Source organism: Chanodichthys erythropterus, chromosome 3 (genome assembly GCF_024489055.1).
Source record: "Chanodichthys erythropterus isolate Z2021 chromosome 3, ASM2448905v1, whole genome shotgun sequence".
Taxonomy (NCBI): domain Eukaryota; kingdom Metazoa; phylum Chordata; class Actinopteri; order Cypriniformes; family Xenocyprididae; genus Chanodichthys; species Chanodichthys erythropterus.
Genome location: NC_090223.1, coordinates 44,869,338 through 44,889,003, shown reverse-complemented (window position 1 = coordinate 44,889,003; position 19,666 = coordinate 44,869,338). Strand labels below are relative to the sequence as shown.

At 35.4% G+C, this 19,666-nt stretch overlaps 1 protein-coding gene across 1 annotated transcript; it reads left to right on the top strand.

The window, feature by feature from the left end:
• The first annotated feature begins 642 nt into the window (after positions 1-642).
• pla2g10 (phospholipase A2 group X) lies at positions 643-6,400 on the top strand. The gene is made up of 4 exons (XM_067376000.1): positions 643-796; positions 3,449-3,617; positions 4,159-4,265; positions 6,251-6,400. The coding sequence occupies exons 1-4, from the start codon at positions 760-762 to the stop codon at positions 6,397-6,399; spliced, it is 462 nt and encodes a 153-aa protein (XP_067232101.1). The 5' UTR covers positions 643-759; the 3' UTR covers position 6,400.
• The last annotated feature ends 13,266 nt before the right edge of the window (positions 6,401-19,666 follow it).

The window sequence follows — 19,666 nt, the reverse complement described above, 5'->3', positions numbered from 1 at the left end:
CTCAATATGTTAAAATGAGCAGCGCCAAGTAGGAAATAGGAATAATATTTACAACGAAAGAAAGAAAACAAGCCCAGAATCTAATAATAAAGAGATTCAATTGCCTTTGACAAGCGCTAATATATTTGTCTACTTAAAAAAAAAAATGCAAGGACATGCAGTTTGAATTGAGCTTAAATTATTTAATTGGATTTAAATGATTTTGTGATCAGAAAGAGGGCATGGCGACTGAAAGGACAGAACACAAGCACAGTTTATGTAGGGAAATAGCCTCAAGTCTGTTATTATGTAGTGTAACTGTCACTGACCAATCAGAATGTCCCATTTCAGTTCAGGTTTGCAGTTTTCAGATTTTCAGTTCTACTTCGAGCTTATGAATAGATCATTTACAGATGCAGGAGGAGAGAAATAGCTGCTGGCGTGTTCGATCTTGACTACTTCCCAGTTGGCAGGTCATCCAGCTCAAGCTGTTTGTATGGAAAACCCAACCAGCAGCCATCATAGGGCGGTCCCGAGCTGAACACCCAAACAGTTATCAGAGGGGGCACATTATTCAGCATTCTCAGACTTCAACTTTCGACTTAATTTTAACCCTGAGGGAGGGAACAGCAGCCTCCAGCAGTGAGAGAGTGCGAGGATTACTACAGTAGGAGTGATGTCCTGAGATTACTCGGCATCTAAAATAAGCCCAGCAACACTGAGGAAGTCTGTTTATCCGAAGCTGAACAGAGACTGCACTATTACCTGTGAGTGAGCACAATGACTGCGCTGTATCACACATTCCTGCTCTTTACAGGTGAGGCTGCTCACATCTCATTCTCACTCTGCTTTCTTCTTATATAAGCTACATTTAGTCACTTAGCTAATTAAAGAAGTGGGATTAGGGCGGCACTGGACTGGACACCTGTAGTGTGTTTCTGTGTATATATAATATATATATATATATATATATATATATATAGCCTAGATACTTTTTATTTTTTTACATATTATTAAAAATAATATGACTGAGCAAATGCATTTATTAAAAGAAATAATTTTTATTATTTTTAAAATGCATTTAGCTGCTCAAAGTAGATTTTGAAATTAGGGGAAAAAAACTGTAAAATGTCTTTGAAGATGCAAAGTATGAATAAGTTTAATATTTACTTATTTATGCAGAGTGCGCAAAACTAAGTAAAATAAAAAACTGAATGTTAATTAAACTACCAAAGTTGTTTAAGCAGATCTTATAAAAAAATATTCTTTTGACAAAGAACGAAACACTGGTCATTTTGACTCTTAAGAAATCCCACACAACTGGAATCTAACACTTAATCGGTGGAATCTGACACTACGTTGGTGAAAAATGGCCCTATTCTTTCCTTGGGAAACTTTGGACAATAGAAGTACATGCATTTAAAGTTTTACAGTGAGACTTACAGTAGTTTGTTTACAATAAATTACAATCAGTTTAAAATATTTTGGATATGGTATCATAACAACCAGTGCTGGGTGTAACTAGTTAGTAAGTAATTAGCAGAGCTGGGTAGATTATTTATGAATTGTAACTGTTACTGATTACAAATTACATGACAAAATTTTTAATCGGTAATATAATCTCTTAGATTACAAATTTTTGGTAATGTAATCTGACTACTTTTGGATTACATTTAGATTATTGCTAACCCTTATTTGATGTCACATATATTGTAGGATAAACTTGTACTATTTTGACAGATACAAAGAAAAAATATATTCCAAAAAATATATTCTATTCACCAACAAGAGCCTCAACAGATTATTTATAAAGTGCAATGTATGGACAGTTCAAAATACTAACAACAGTGTTTGCTGAAAGTAACACTGAAAACAAAAACAAAATCACATCTTATGATTTTAAAACATATTTACTTAAAATTAAGTACATTTAGAAAACAGCAACATTACAAAAACAAATAATCTGGTAATTCCTCACCCCTCCCCCTCACCGCTGGAAAAACTCAAAGAATCACAAACATATATAAACTGCAAAATATAAACGTTAAAAAATGAAAAATTGGGAGAATGAATGAATTAAGAACAACTTACTGTCATTGTGTCAATAATATGTAATCATGTAATTCATAAAAAAGTAACAGTAGTCTGATTACGAGTATTTTAAAAAGTAGTTTACTCTAATTACAAGTACTTGATTTTTGGAATCTGATTACATAATCCAGATTGCATGTAATCCGTTACGGTAATTAGTTACTGTAATTTAACTACTTTTCCCTTGAAAAAGTAAAGTACATAATTCTGATATAACTGAACTAAATACTGTATATAGATTGTAAAACAATTACATAAAATACAATAGTAGATTTAACATTAAAATTTAAAGTCTAATGTTAAAATGCATGTTTTTATGTATCCTTCTCACTTTAAATACTGATTTAATAATAATAATGGTAACACTTTAGTATCCAATTCTCACTATTAACTATTAGCATGAATAGCATAAATGGGATATTGGCTGTTCAGTTCTTATAAAGCACATATTAATGCCTTTTTCTACATTACCATATTATACATCCTTAATACACACTACTTAAATTTAACAACAACTTTACTAAATATTAATAAGCAGCAAATTATGAATTTATTGAGGCAAAAGTTGTAGTTTATAGTGAGAATTGGACACTAATCTAAAGTGTGACCAGAATAATTTGTAGTTTTATATTACTCATTTGAAAGAATTAAAAGAGCCATTTCATGTCTATCGTTTTATTATTTATTAACTTGTCAAGGTTTATAGAAAGCAATTAGTAATAATACTTTTTGGAAAGAGTAATTTGTACAATCTAATTACACTATTGAAGATGTAATTAGCAACATGTAATTAATTACTTAATTAGTAACTTACCCAACATTGATAACAACAACATAGCATTGTATGTGAGAATATGGCAATATATGTTATAAGGATACAGCATAATACAAATACTATAGTAATTTAAAGTAAATACTAGTGTTTCTGAACCATACTATGGTAAATTGTAGCATACTGTATATTGTAGTATTTACAACACTTTGTTAATGAGTGCTACAGCATACTGTAGTATTAACGGTAGTGAACTGATAAACTAATAAATACTGTAGTATACTATAGTTTTTACTACAGTAAACTGTAGTGTATTCATTGTAGTGTAATATACCCTATAGTTGTAGAAAACTAAGTACAGTTCTGGGTAAAGTAATTTGTTTATATTACTATAGGTGTTATATAAACACAATAACTATGAAACCACAACAAATTAATTCAAGTACTTTACTATAGTATGGTTCAAAAACACTATAGTATTTACTATAAATTACTATATGTGGAAAGTTGCTAAATGAATAAATGTAAAACACATGAGGGGATCTAAAATTGGTTACATTATAATGAATACCTGCCAGGCTAAATTCACCATCTTACTCTTTTTAGTCAGTATGGCCTCCCTGCAGCCACAGAGGTCTTCAAGGAGTAAAAGGGGTCTGCTGGAACTAGCTGGGGTTATCAAGTGTAGCACGGGACGAACAGCTTTATCTTATGTGATGTACGGATGTTACTGCGGTCTTGGGGGTCAAGGGTGGCCCAGAGACAGAGCGGACTGGTAAGACACCTTGCTACAAATATCATCGCTGTTCTGTGTAACGCCAGCAACAAACAAGCTGTGATTGCAAGCACTTCTCTTTTCAGTGGTTCGATTTGCCCATTCTTTTCCATGCATCTTGGTCACAGTGTGTCCATTTCTGTTGCATTCCCTCAGGCATCTGGAAAAGGAATACTCCCAGTTCTCCCACACACAAAATAACTGTTTCCCTTAACCTCAGTTTAGGATTCAGAGACCGCTGGTCCTGTGTGAAAGAGCTCTTCGGAAGCAGACAGTGAGATGAAAAAGAATAAACAAACCTGCTGATATTATTGCACCACATTCCACAGTTGAATTGCTCATTCTAATCTTACAGAGTCAGCAGCTTTTCTGGCCGACATACGCAGCGGCCCTTCGTGTATGAGATCATATTGTATTTCTGCAAGTCTACATGAATTATATGTTACATAATGAAGAAACAATTCAAAACCAGACAGAACTGGGCTCGGTCCTCTGTGCCGTTTCATTAAAGATGATCTCAAGGGCATGTGTTCCTCTCTAGGTGTTGTCACAAGCATGACTGCTGTTATGGGGATGCAGAATTCGCGGGCTGTCAAACAAAAACGGACGGATATCAGTGGACATGCGACGACAATCAGGCTGACTGTGGTATGATGTGACTTTTCTTAAACAGCATACACTCTAAAAAGTCATTCAGGGGACCTGCTACCACAGCTTAAATGCATGGTTGTAAGTTAAAAAATGATTGTTTTAATTACACCTTTTAAGTTGCAAACATTATTTTGTTGAGTTATGTTGACATAATAATGTTGAACATTACATCAACTTAACATCGTTTGTAATTTAAACTCAAATCTTTTTGAAAATTAAAGGATTAGTTCACTTTTAAAATTTAAAATTTCCTGATAATTTACTCACCCCCATGTCATTCAAGATGTTAATGTGTTTCTTTCTTCAGTCGAAAAGGAATTAAACATTGCAGGATTTTTCTCCATATGGTGGACTTCAACGGCTACCAATGGATTGAAGGTCCAAATTGCAATTTAAACGCAGCTTGAGAGGGCTCTACACAATCCCAGATGAGGAATAAGTGTCTTATCTAGCACATTGATTGGTCATTTTCTATAAAAAAATAAAAAATGATATATTTTTTAACCACAAATGCTCGTCTTGCACTAGCTCTGCGATGCTCCACACATTACATAATCACGTTGGAAAGGTCACACGTGACGTAGAAGTACTGAGCAGGTGTTTACAAAGCGAACGTGTAAAGACTAAGTCAAATGGGCTTTACAAAAAAAGGTAAAACAACAATGTCGGACGATTTTGAAGTTGGAGGGGAAACCTTCGTCACCTTTCCAACATAATTACATAATGTGTGACACATCACAGAACTAGTGCAAGATGAGCATTTGTGGTTAAAAAGTGTATAAATTTTATTTTTTTTAGAAAATGATCAATTGTTTCACTAGTCAAGACCCATATTCCTCGTCTGGTATCATTTAAAGCCCTTTGAAGCTGCACTGAAACTGTAATTTTGACCTTCAATCGTTTGGGCTCCATTGAAGTCCACTATAAGGAGAAAAATCCTGGAATGTTTTCATCAAAAACCTTCATTTCTTTTCAACTGAAGAAAGACATGAACATCTTGGATGACATGGGGATGAGTAAATTATCAGGAAAACTGAATTCTGAAGTAAACTAATCCTTTAAGTTGTAGTAACGTAATTATATTGTCTTGATAACTTTGTATATTAGGCAGTGGATTTCTAGTTCCCAACATGCTTTGCATTGGACTGGATAAGGTGAATAAATATTTAAATTAAGTGTTATTTTATGTTTTTTTAGTGAAGGCAAAGACCTGTTAGTGTTTCTGTAATGGAGTTTCTGTAATGTTTTTGTGGTTTTGTGCTCACCATTATAAGCAGTGACTTCACTAATGCCAGTGACAAGTAATATCTTACTTGTTTAATTAAATATACATGCTAAATAAGTTGTGTTGGCATGTGCTATGATAGCTGTTTATTTGAAATAGATAAGATAATTGGTTCCAGGGCTACAAATCAGGTAGTTGGAGTGACTTAATTTTTTTGAATAATCAACTTAATGATTTGTAGTGTAAACACAAATTTTTAAGTTCCTCTAACTCAATGTAGCTTGTTGGTGGAACATAAATTCGCTCAAAGTTGTCATAACTCAAAATGATGCAAAGTGTTGCGTTAATTTTTTTTGAGCCAGCATTATTTTTAGAGTGTATTTACACTCTTTTAGATCACTATTTACATTATAACAGCCTGAGATCTAAATGAGAAACAGAACAAGTCAGTAAAGAGGAAACTGGGTGGAAAAAATGTTTTTTGTTTGATATTTTCCTTCAGCTTGAGGAAGTAGTAGTAATACAGGGTGTGTATTATAACAGACAGGCTGTTCTTAACCAAACCACGGGATATTTTAAGATCTTGTCCTTGTAGTAAACACCATAATGTGCAATACTCATGAGATTTATAGTATATTGTTTAAGAGCCATAAAGTGATGGTTTTAATATATGGTTAAAATATGGTTTCCTTCACTCTATATGCATACTACTCATTTTACACAGCCAACAATTTACATTTATGTGTCTTCAACGCAGACGCGCTTAATGACAGATGTGCGAAAATCCTCTGCCGATGTGACAGGGAAGCAGCCAGATGCCTCAGAAAGGCGCCGTTCATCCAAAAGTACGCTCTGTGGCCGGATTTCCTCTGTGGATGTGTTCATCCTACCTGCAACATTTACTAACGTCAGGACAAAATTTGGTAATCAAATCTTGTAGAGCTTGTATTGTATGTTTAGTTTGAATTTATATTGTTTAAAGGATTTCCACTTTATTATGTATTTTATATTTACATAGTTGACTTTCATAAGTGAATGAATTAAAATATTTGCAAAATAATCACAATTTTGCTCATCCTTTCGATATAGCCAAATTACAGAGTGTTTTCTGAATGGCACTTCACCATTTTGGTCTGTATAGGTGACGGGGCTTGTCAAGCTAGTTATTTCTCAGGATATGTTTGTTAAAGTCAGTTTAGACAAATGTGTCACAGACAATAGTTACCGCACTGTAGGACTTCCTCATACAGATGCCACAATACACAAAACAGGTTCAATACACAAGACATACAGGTTTAGCACTTCCTGGGAAACACTGTCCCTTTGATGTTCTGATTTTATGGACCCTTTGGTTCACACCTTTACAGACGGAAGCAGTTGATTGCATCTGGGGCAATGCAATTGAATTTGACATTCACTTTTACATGCATTTTGTAGACACTTTTATTCAAAGCGACTTTAAGGAACAAGACGTCAAGGAGCCAACAATATTTGCAATCCACAATGCCAGGTTTATTTGACAACTGGATTGGGAAGCAAGCTAGAGAAGAGGTGTGTTTGTGTGTTTATGGTCGTAGCCTGCGGAGGCTACTATATAGTAGCTACCAGCGACTGAAAGATGCTACAAATAAATGATATTTGCAACTCGAAAGTAAATATGCTTATAATGCAGGCTATTCATTTTGAATTATTTTGTACATAAATTAATAAACCCAGTATCTCTCCAATCTCATTTGAGTAAGAAGTTGTTACATGATGAATTTTCTTTTCTTTTTTTAAAACTTTTTTTTTTTGGTGGATGACCGCATAAGTCTTAAAACAGACTGTGAGCGCAGAAAAAGAAACTCAGCATCGCAGTATCTGGTTACGTGCACGTTACTCTCCGTAGCAGTCATAGTAAAAATCACTTAAATATTACAATATAGGCCTATGGAGTTAGACGGAGTGTGAGTATGAAGGTTTAGGCTACTAGCCTACTATAGAAAAGCTAAAATTTGATTAAAATGGTGACTGAATGCTCGGTCTGCCCCCCAGTGCTCGCACTCGTGCACACATGCGATTTTCCCGGCAAAAACATTCCGAGTCCACATAAAAATCAGTCTACATGCTTTCATAGACAACCTAGGAAGTCGAGGAAGGTCTCATATTTAAGTTTTGTTACAAGCTGTTCACACATCGGCAATAACAAAAGCGATTAATACATGGAAATTCTTACATATGGCTTTTTTTTTTCTTTTTTTTTTTTAAAAGCAAAATTCAACATCAAAACAACTATAAAACAAAACTCATGACACATCAAAAAAAGGAAATGTAACATGCAAAAAAAAAATTATATTAAATTATTAAAATATCAACATGTTGCAACTAGACCTTGTCGATACTGTATTTAACATGTTATATTAAAGGATTAGTTCACTTTCAAATTAAAATTTCCTGATAATTTACTCACCCCCATGTCATCCAAGATGTTCATGTCTTTCTTTCTTCAGTCGAAAAGAAATTAAGGTTTCTGATGAAAACATTCCAGGATTTTTCTCCTTATAGTGGACTTCAATGGAGCCCAAATGTTTGAAGGTCAAAATGAAAGTTTACAGCAATCCCAGACGAGAAATAAGGGTCTTATCTAGAGAAACCATCACTCATTTTCAAAAAAAAAAAAAAAAAAAAAAAAAAAAAAAATATATATATATATATATATATATATATATATATATATATATATATATATATATATATATATATATATTTTTATTTTTTTTTTTTTTTTATGTTTTAACCATAAATGCTCATCTTGAACTAGCTCTCTCCTTCTTCTCTATTTGAATTCCAGCGGTGTAGACACTGTTAAGTGTATTTCTGCCCTCCACAGGTAAAAGTTTGTACTAATTGTTATATACTTGCACTAGTATATTGTATATAATAATTTAGTTCAAACTTTGACCTGTGGAGGGCAGTAATACACTTAGCAGTGTCTACACTGCTGGAATTCAAATAGAGAAGAAGAAGAAGAAGAAGAAGAAGAAGAAGAAGAAGAAGAGAGCTAGTTCAAGATGAGCATTTATGATTAAAACGTATAAAATTTTAAAAAATTTTGGTTTCTCTAGATAAGACCCTTATTTCTCGTCTGGGATCACTGTAAACTAATTTTGACCTTCAATTGTTTGGTGCCCATTGAAGTCCACTATATGGAGAAAAATCCTGGAATGTTTTCATCAAAAACCTTAATTTCTTTTCGACTGAAGAAAGAAAGACATGAACATCTTGGATGACATGGGGGTGAGTAAATTATCAGGAAATTTTAATCTGAAAGTGAACTAATCCTTTATTTGTGCAGTTTTTTTTTTTTTTTTAATAGACTGGGGCCCACTAGAGGGCCTCAGCAAACTACCAAAGGGGGCTTAAGATGATTTAAAATGGACAAAACAATCATTAGCCAAAACAAAAAGCGATATATATTTCTGGATATTTCTTATTTTAATTCACCTGCTCAACAACATTTGTTTTTTCTTTGAAGAACCTGGATTTCTTGAAAAACAAAACTGCATAAATGAAGTGGTAAGTATGATTTCTAAACCTGGAAAAGTCAATTAATAGTAAATTAATAAAATCTTTATGTGCATTTCATAATGAATATACATTTTTAGTTTTGCCAAGCTCTTTATTAGGTCCAAATTGTGACTTATTATTTAGTGAATCACGAACAACTGGAAAAGTCATGTGGCTTTTGAATGTTGTTCTGAACCTCTGACTTTATTTTTTAAATATAACTTAATATACTTGTCCTGAACATGTTCATTACATTGTAAGTCCTAGAAAAAGGAACATATTTAGCTTTAATACACAGTTTACGTCTAAGAGAACTTCTATATAACATTAAAGAGTTATTGCAGTGATCCAGCATACATACAGAACAAGATGAATGGATCATGGTGGAGCTTCGAATATGACCATAGCTGGTCTGGTGTGCAATTTTTTTAGCCTAAAATGAATGTGTTAATATCCAGGGAATGATGAGAATTCTGAAACTGGCAAAGCTTGTGTTTTCTTTTCTAGGCCAAAAAGGAAATCTAGCTCCCCCACCCTGTGTCCTTGAAAAGTCTCTTCATAAATGGTGTGTGTCCTTTCTCTAGGTCTAATGCTTATCCTCGCTCTCATTCTCAGCATTACACAGAAATGACATCAAGTTCATTAATAGAGCTTGTTGCCTTTATGTGAATGTATGAGCTGAATGAAACTAGAGCAGTGGAGGGAATCACAGGCCTTAATACGACAACGGACTGATGGTCATTGGTTGCATGAAGCTTACCACTAGGTGGCATTATAGCATCAGTTTTTATTTACACACAAACCACAGACAACAATATGATTTTGGTCGTTTTCTCTTTATTGTTTAATCGTTATCAGCGTCATTATAAAATATACACCATCAATATTTTAATTATATTATATAAAAAATGCAGTGCTTTTTAAATGAGATTCCAGTCAAGCCCGGACTATGACTAGCCTAAAGTCGTTTATCATGCATGCGCTTAATGCTAATAGGTAATATTGGTTTTTAAAGATACCTCTGACTCATAGGCTATGAATTTTGGTCTAAACAATAGGCTACTCGATCCGTTCATGACCTAACAAAGCCTTCTATACAAAACATATTAATGAACAAAGAATACCCAGTGCTTTTTCCTAGCTATTCCACTGTCTGTACACATCTATAAAAGTAACTCAATTGTTGGCTCATGTGTAGATGAGGTAATTTAATAATAGCAGCATGGTAAATCATGCTAATCTGTCTTTTGTTTGTTGTGGTGCTTGTTAAGGGATTTACATGGACATAACTTGCCTTTGTATCCCATAGTTCCTTACACAGGACTCTCATGTGAAGTTCCTCACGGTCTGTTGTCAGGCAGGGCGAAGCTATCTGAAACAGGAGAAGATCTGCCCAACAGCCAGAGACCGAGGACTGAGACCTGAATATGTGGGGCAAGTTCCACAAACACTCACTCAATTGTGTCCTGCCATCAGTGGTTAATGAGCGATGAAGTTATGGAAGTCATATGCCTCTTGCAGTCACATGGAAGGGGGGAAAGAAGAGGGGTTTTAATTTCACGTCTACATGTCAGCTTGTTTACTTCCTCTGAGAGCATCTTGAAATTGTAGACAATGCTCTTACTTGTTCTTGAGCATGGGATTTTTATCTATCACCATGAAGTGCATCATTCTGGCTGCTGGAAGCTGAAAAACAAATAATTGTAACTTCAACTTTTGTATTGTAAGGTGAATTCAGGGTGATTGGGACATGTTTTGCCATTGAGATGATTTGGGAAAAGTTTCCCAATCAACCTGAATTCACCCTATATGGACAGGCTGGGTGAAGATAATAATGACAGAAAGCTAAGGGGTAAACATGCTTGAACCATGATACCTTTACTTTTCCACATATTTGTCAATCAGTGTTGCAGTCTGACACAATATTTACACAAAAATCTCCAAATACAGTGGCCTCAAAATGTGTTTAGACACTTGAGAGCATTCTTGGGACACTTAAATACTCTTTAATGTCATTGTATTAAATGCAGATATCAAGGTTTGATAAAAAAGTAATTTCACTCAGCTGTTCTTTTCAGCACTGGTCCCAAGGTGTATATAGTGAATGTGCCATTCAAAAGTTTGGGGTCAGTAAGATTTTGTTTAAAATAAATGTCTCCAGTCTTCAGTGTCACATGATCCTTCAGAAATCATTCTAATATGATGATTTGATGCTCAAGAAACATTTCTTATTATTACCAATGTCAAAAATAGGTGTGCTGCTTAATATTTTAGTGTAAGCCATAATACATTTTCCCCCAGGATACTTCAAAGTATCAAAGTTCAAAAGAACAGCATTTATTTGATATAGAAATCTTTTGTGATGTATAATAAATCTCTTTACTGTCACCTTTGATCAATTTAAAGGGTTAGTTCACCCAAAAAATGAAAATAATGTCATTAATTACTCACCCTCATATCGTTCCACACTCGTAAGACCTTCGTTCATCTTCAGAACACAAATTAAGATATTTTTGATGAAATCCGATGGCTCTGTGACGCCTCCATAGCCAGCAATGACATTTCCTCTCTCAAGGTCCATAAAGGTACTAAAAACATATTTAAATCAGTTCATGTGATTACAGTGGTTCAATATTAATATTATAAAGCGACAAGAATACTTTTTGTGCGCCAAAAAAACCCAAAATAACGACTTTTCAACAATATCTAGTGATGGGCCAATTTCAAAACACTGCTTCATGAACTTCTGAGCATTATGAATCTTTTGTTTCGAATTAGCGATTGGGATCTCCTATCAAATGGCTAAACTGCTGAAATCACGTGAACTGTTTCAAATATGTTTTTATGGACCTTGAGAGTTTGAATGGCATTGCTCTCAATGGAGGCCTCACTGAACCTTAATGCATCCTTGCTAAATAAATGTATTAAATTCTTAAAAAAAATCTTTTGAAGAGTAGTGAATGAAGGCAATTACTCTAAAGTTCACACAAAATAAACACATTAACATTATGGACATGTTGAATAATGTCAAGAAAGTATCGAAAAAGTAGTATTCATCCCAGAACAACACATGGGAAAGGCAACATATGCAAACATGATCATAAATTCTTAGTACAATTGTGCAATTGTCCCATTCACCTGGACTCAATTGACGGTTAACTAGAAAACTAGGAAGAAATAGCACAATTGGACCCTTTAAGCTGCAAGTAGCTGCTGGGAAAGGAGAACAGGAAGGTCTCCGGTGGCTTCTTCTGAACATTTAAAGGAATCTAGAGATCACATTAAACAAAGATTTTGTTAGTAATAAAGTCTTTCAACAGTAAATAAATGAAACATTTAGAAACATCCAGTATACACAACATGAGTGGTGACCAACTTAATGTTAAAGAAACGCTGTAATATTACTACAGTTTCACCAGGGGTGTAATTGCTTCTCTTCAAAAAGTACTGTAAAATTGAGTTCTCATGTAATCCAGCCTAGATGATCACCTTCATAATAGCAAGCCATATAATTTCACTCAAGGATTAATTACCTGCACTCGAACGTCTCTAGTTGTATCAGTGGGTTTATTTGGAGCTTGGCATTAGTATACTCTTAAAAAAAACATAATTCCTCATATCCTTCCAGAAAATGGCTTTAAACTTGACTTTTGGCTGTGTAAAATGCATAATGATCACAAGATACGGTTGACCAGGGCTTAATTGGTGTAACAGCAGCGTATTGGTGTGGCTTTCACACCCTGAGGGATGGCTCTAATTGAAGTCTCTGGAGAACACAGCTACAGCTAGCATATGGAGCTCCTCTAACTGTTTCCCACCTGGCAACCGCCGCAAGGAAAGAACCTTTAGCTTTTTTTGGTCCCAGCAACAACCCTATGAGTATAGATGGTGTGTGTATCAGCTGACCTCTCATGACTTTTGTTATCATTTTCCAATCTTTTTCTTTGATTATTTGCAAGTAGCCAGTAAAGTCAACATTTCAAGTATGATATATTTTTTTTCATGGGTTTTCCATCCATTTTGTTTAAATCGCAAAACTGTTAGTATGGTTGGTTCTGTTGATCAGACTACACCTACCCCAACCCTAAACCTACCCTTAGTGATTTATACTGCATATACATTTGTAGAGCACATGCGTTCCCTGGGATTGAACCCACGATCGCATGATCACATGTTGTTGTATATTGCAATGCTCTACCAATTGATAATTGATAAATTGAAAGTGATAACTGATTAAAATGAAAATGCCCTGTTGTCGATAGGGGCGTAACTTTAGTAAACTTTAGTATTTCAGGGAAGTGACAAACGACCTAACATATTTGGGTGTATTGCTTGGAGTACATGTTGGCAACATGCTACTGCTAGTTCAGAGAGGCCAATTCTAGATTTTTGTTTAATTCAATTAATTGTTGCCTCTTTGCCAGAAATGACTTGGCTGCTGCTTTTGGAAACAAATTCTCCACAAAAACACTAAAAAGATTAGATAGATAGACAGACAGACAGAGACAGACAGACAGACAGACAGACAGACAGACAGACAGACAGACAGACAGACAGACAGACAGACAGACAGACAGACAGACAGACAGACAGACAGACAGACAGACAGACAGATAGATAGATAGATAGATAGATAGATAGATAGATAGATAGATAGATAGATAGATAGATAGATAGATAGATATGTGAAAATGACATGAATCTGTGATTGATTCTTTAGTTTGATTTGACTGATGAGGCTAATGTCTGGACTTGTAGCATACAGTAAATCTTTTTTTTTTAAATAACTGTCTGTTTCTCTGGGAGCAGAGACTCAAGTCTTAACCTGTCTCATCTGTTTCAGTCTAAAAAGGCTTTGTCATATAAACATGTAAATGAAAGACAGGGAAGCGCTACAACTGATCCATAACTGCCCTCTGTCTTTACAGATGTTGCACACACTGTCATGTAATTTATGCGCATCTTGTCCTTCACTTCGAACCTATAAATCCATTTGGTGGACTGAAACACTGAGGATGTGACTCAGAAATAAAAGCCATGTGCACTGGCTTCCTTTCTCATTTCCCCTTGAAAAAGGCCCAAGACGCAGCAGCCACAAGAGCACACAGGAAGTAAATCTTCAAGGACTACCACTCGGGAATCATCGCAGCGAGATTCCCCTGAAACCCAAAGACTTCCAACAGCTCCTCGCTGCGAACGCAGACAAGAAAAATGGCAGCGAAGAGACAAACATGCTAGCAAATGAATATCAGATGACTGCCAGCCACCTTAATGTATGAAGCTGGGCTCAGCTTTTTTTTTTCCAAAATAGACATTCATTCATTTGGTTTGGCTGTGAGGGGGTGGCATGTGGTTGTAGTTAAGAGCTGAACTGCTTGGACCGCTCGCTACAGCTTTGTCTAATGTGTGTGTGTCTCTCTCTTGCTTCTCTCTGACCCCATGACTCATGACAGCACGGCTACGCTCCTCTCCCACACAACAGGAGCATTACAGATACAAAGAATGCAGACTAATGGTTTGCCACGCGGTAATACCCCTGCAGGATGCATGGATCATAAAATTTAAGTCTTTGCAAGGCAATCGTCGACAATAGAGCCAGTCAGCATTTTCCTCACCCCCTCCGATCTCTTTAATAGATAAAGGGAATCAAAACACCTCTCCGTAGATAACTTCACTTGTACTGTAGTTGACATGTGCCTCTTTATGTAATATCTGGAGGTGCATTTTGAAATGTCTCTAAAAGGAATAATACAAGTTAAGCTCAACCAACAACATTTTTGATAATTTCATCTCATACCTCATTTTCTTTAAAAAAAAAAAAGGCACTAAATGGAGGCACTTACAATGGAAGCCGATCTTTTGAGAATTTAAAAGCAGCAAATGACCCAGTAAATGTTAAGGTTATACTTTTTATAAAAGCACTTTCTTTAATTCTTCTGTTAAAACTATGTATTAAAACTGTGTATTGATAATGGTTGTAAAAAAAAAAAAAACAGCAGGTTGAGATGTTTTCCATGCATGTTATGCATATATTGTCTTTTAAGAATCTGCTCAATAAAGATTTGATAAAATTTGATAAAACTTTAAATTAATAAGCTATTTTTTCCACTCTATTGTTCATGTCTTGTGGCTTTTATATTAAAACAGGATCTTAATGTTTGTGGATTGGCTCCATTCACTTCCACTATACAGTGGGTACGGAAAGTATTCAGACCCCTTTAAATTTTTCACTCTTTGTTATATTGCAGCCATTTGCTAAAATCATTTAAGTTCATTTTTTTCCTCATTAATGTACACACAGCACCCCATATTGACAGAAAAACACAGAATTGTTGACATTTTTGCAGATTTATTAAAAAAGAAAGTATTCAGACCCTTTGCTGTGACACTCATATATTTAATTCAGGTGCTGTCCATTTCTTCTGATCATCCTTGAGATGGTTCTACACCTTCATTTGAGTCCAGCTGTGTTTGATTATACTGAATGGACTTGATTAGGAAAGCCACACACCTGTCTATATAAGACCTTACAGCTCACAGTGCATGTCAGAGCAAATGAGAATCATGAGGTCAAAGGAACTGCCTGAAGAGCTCAGAGACAGAATTGTGGCAAGGCACAGATCTGGCCAAGGTTACAAAAACATTTCTGCTGCACTTAAGGTTCCTAAGAGCACAGTGGCCTCCATAATCCTTAAATGGAAGACGTTTGGGATGACCAGAACCCTTCCTAGAGCTGGCCGTCCGGCCAAACTGAGCTATCGGGGGAGAAGAGCTTTGGTGAGAGAGGTAAAGAAGAACCCAAAGATCACTGTGGCTGAGCTCCAGAGATGCAGTCAGGAGATGGGAGAAAGTTGTAGAAAGTCAACCATCACTGCAGCCCTCCACCAGTCGGGGCTTTATGGCAGAGTGGCCCGACGGAAGCCTCTCCTCAGTGCAAGACACATGAAAGCCTGCATGGAGTTGCCAAGATGGTGAGAAATAAGATTCTCTGGTCTGATGAGACCAAGATAGAACTTTTTGGAAGGAGTGGCTTCACAACAACTCCGTGACTATTCTTGAATGGCCCAGCCAGAGCCCTGACTTAAACCCAATTGAGCATCTCTGGAGAGACCTAAAAATGGCCGTCCACCAACATTTACCATCCAACCTTAGAGAACTGGAGAGGATCTGCAAGGAGGAATGGCAGAGGATCCCCAAATCCAAGTGTGAAAAACTTGTTGCATCTTTCCCAAAAAGACTCATGGCTGTATTAGATCAAAAGGGTGCTTCTACTAAATACTGAGCAAAGGGTCTGAATACTTAGGACCATGTGATATTTCAGTTTTTCTTTTTTAATAAATCTGCAAAAATGTCAACAATTCTGTGTTTTTCTGTCAATATGGGGTGCTGTGTGTACATTAATGAGGAAAAAAAATGAACTTAAATGATTTTAGCAAATGGCTGCAATATAACAAAGAGTGAAAAATTTAAGGGGGTCTGAATACTTTCCGTACCCACTGTACATTTTTTGGCAACACTTTAGTATGGGGAACAATTCTCACTTTTAACTAGTTTCTTATTAGCTTCCATATTGGCTGTTTATAAGTATTTATAAAGCACAAATTAATGCTTTATTCTGCATGACCATATTCCACATCCCTTAAAGGATTAGTTCACTTTGAAATGAAAATTAGCCCAACCTTTACTCACCCTCAAGCCATCCTAGGTGTAAATGGCTTTCTTCTTTCTGATGAACACAATCTGAGAAATATTAATAAATATCCTGATGCATCCAGGCTTTATAATGGCAGTGATAGGGTTCAATGAGTATGAGCTAAACAAATTGCTTCCATCCACATCCATTCATCATAAATATGTGCTCTACATGCCACGGCTCCGGGGGGCTAATAAAGGCCTTCTGAAGTGAAGCGATGCATTTGTGTAAAAAATTATCTATATTTAAACAAGTTATGAAGTCGAATATCGAGCTTCTGCCAGACCGCCTTCCGTATTCAACGTACAAAGAAAGTGTAAACCTCTTGCAGTTCACAAAGCTTACGCTACATGTGCCTTCCCTATTAAACTTATGGAAAAAGTGTAATTGCCACAACACCAGTTTACACTTTCTTTCTACTTGTATACGGAAGGCGGTCTGGTGGAAGCTCAATATTTGACTTCATAACTTGTTAAATATGGATATTTATTTTACACAAACAAATTGTTTCCCTTTAGAAGGCCTTTATTAACACTCCGGAGCCATGTGGAGCACATATTTATGATGGATGGATGTGGATGGAAGCAATTTGTTTAGCTCATACTCATTGAACCCTACCACTGCCATTATAAAGCTTAGATGTGTCATAATATTTATTAATATTTCTGCAATTATGTTCATCAGAAAGAAGAAAGTCATACACACCTATGGCTTGAGGGTGAGTAAAGTTTGGGCTAATTTTCATTTCAAAGTGAACTAATCCTCCTACCCCATTCCTAAACTTAAAAGGCACAATATGTACGATTTTTTGATTAAAATACCCCAAAACCACTAGAACAATGTTATCTATTTTGTTGACTTGTGTACTTACATTATCCCAAATGTTTCCAAGAATGTTTAAATCCAGAGAAATAAGCAAGTTTAAGCTGCAAGTTTTCCTTGTGAATCCACTTTTGCTAGTTTAACGATGGGAAAAATGGTCAGTGTGCCTGACGCTTGGTCTAAAGGGGTTGTCCCTATTCTCTTAATGAGTAATGGGTGTGTTTTGGGCGTAACGTGCAATAAACCAATCAGAATCTCATCTCCCATTCCCTTTAAAAGCTAGCTGCGCTCGCACCATGGCGGAATTTGCAAGTGAAAACTGAATGCTTCTCTAGCGAGGAAACAGATCTGCTCGTGTGCAAGGTTAAAGTGTGTGAGCAGACCATCTACGGGACAAACTGGATTCCACCAAAGCATTTTTATCTTTATGCACACAATAATAATCTTTTACATTGTTAATCCTTTTATTTTTAATATTTGTCATGTTTTGAGCTGCTGCATGTTGTTGTGTGTTACAAGCAGAGTGTACGCGCATTGTTCACCGGCATATAGGCGCATATTACTAACGCTGTAAAAAAATTACCGTGATTTTAACAGTAAAAGACTGTAAAAATGCTGCGGTGAAAAACTGTTAATTGGTTTACAGAAAGTTTCCGTACTATATACGGTGAATAACTGTAATAGATCTAACGGTACATTTAATGTAATTTTATGGTAAAATACCGTTAAATTCCCAGTTTTTGGAAGTGAAAAATAACAATTCATTGTAAAATTTACAGTGAAAAACCATAAATTGACATTCCCACAATTCCCTGGGTGACACTTCACATTTGATATATTTTTGTTGAAATAACTCTGTTTCTTCTTAGTTTTTCTCATTTTTTTCTAATCAGTTATGTACATTAGGGTTTTATGTTACATGTAATGTTGTTAAATTAATGTTTATTGCATTTTTTTAAATTTCATGCATGTTACCATGATGGTGTTTAGTGTGTGTGTGTGTGTGTGTGTGAATGACACTGTGTGCTCCTTCTATATGTTAGTGTTGTCCTCCTCAGCTTGTGGAAAATCTGCTTGTGATGAACTTTGATTCATCATGTGACTCTTATCACCACTGTGTTTGGTGACTGTCAGTGTATTATAAAGATACAAAACAGATATTAGTACTTCACTAGGTTGGTAAATTAACATTATATCAGTTAATGAAATATGTTATTTTACCGTAAATTTTACTGGGATTTTTTTTTTACAGTGTACTGAAATCCAATGTTAAATATACATATTTAAAATGTAAAATTCACATGTAACTCCGTAAGTATGTTTACGGTTTGATGTCATTTTTACAGTATTGTTCTGGTAACCACAGCTGCCGGTATTTTTCCGTAGAAACAACGGGATTTTTTTACAGTGTTTAAATAACAAAACAAACATTGAAAACAACTGCGCCATTGACCAACTGAAACCTGGTCTAAAGTCAATGGCGCAGTCAGTTGCCTCAAAATAGCAACATGCCAACAATGCACCTGAACACACCTCGTTTTCAGACCAGCACTATGGGATCAGATTCCCGCCAATAGTATTGCGGTCACGGATCAAAAAATAATACCACATGTATAACACATGTAAAAATATATAGCACAAACTTAAAAAAAATAATGCAAAATGATCGGAATGGCAAAGAACATGGTCACGGATCAAAATATAATAAGCGTAAATCGAAAAATCAAAAGCACATTTAAAAAAATAACAAGCATGAATCAAAACTTTAAACACATTAAAAATGATATTGCACAAATCTTAAACTTGTGTTTATGCGTTCTTAAAAGTTGTTTTCCTTGCTTTTATTACTCTTTTCTTTCTGCTCTCTTTACATTTTCTGCTTATATTTTACTCTTTTGTGCGCTTGTGCAGTTTTTCTCTTTGCTCTTCTTTCTACGTTCTGCTCTTGCTTTTCCAAATGTTGCAGTTCGAGTTTCATGTAAATTAGGCTGGGCTTAAGCGCCACCATTGGTCCACTAGTTCTAGATTGACAGCTCCTCCTCTAGCCAATCAATCGAAGGGAGGGAGATGACATCACTTCAATGCGACTCATGGCTACTGATGCTCACACTC

What these genes read in the sequence shown, in the direction of transcription:
- pla2g10 (XM_067376000.1), top strand. Translation starts at nt 760, where the DNA reads ATGACTGCGCTGTATCACACATTCCTGCTCTTTACAG. An exon ending in CCCAGAGACAGAGCGGACTG is followed by an intron (nt 3,618 to 4,158) that starts GTAAGACACCTT and finishes GTTCCTCTCTAG; the next exon opens with GTGTTGTCACAAGCATGACT. An exon ending in CGACAATCAGGCTGACTGTG is followed by an intron (nt 4,266 to 6,250) that starts GTATGATGTGAC and finishes TCTTCAACGCAG; the next exon opens with ACGCGCTTAATGACAGATGT.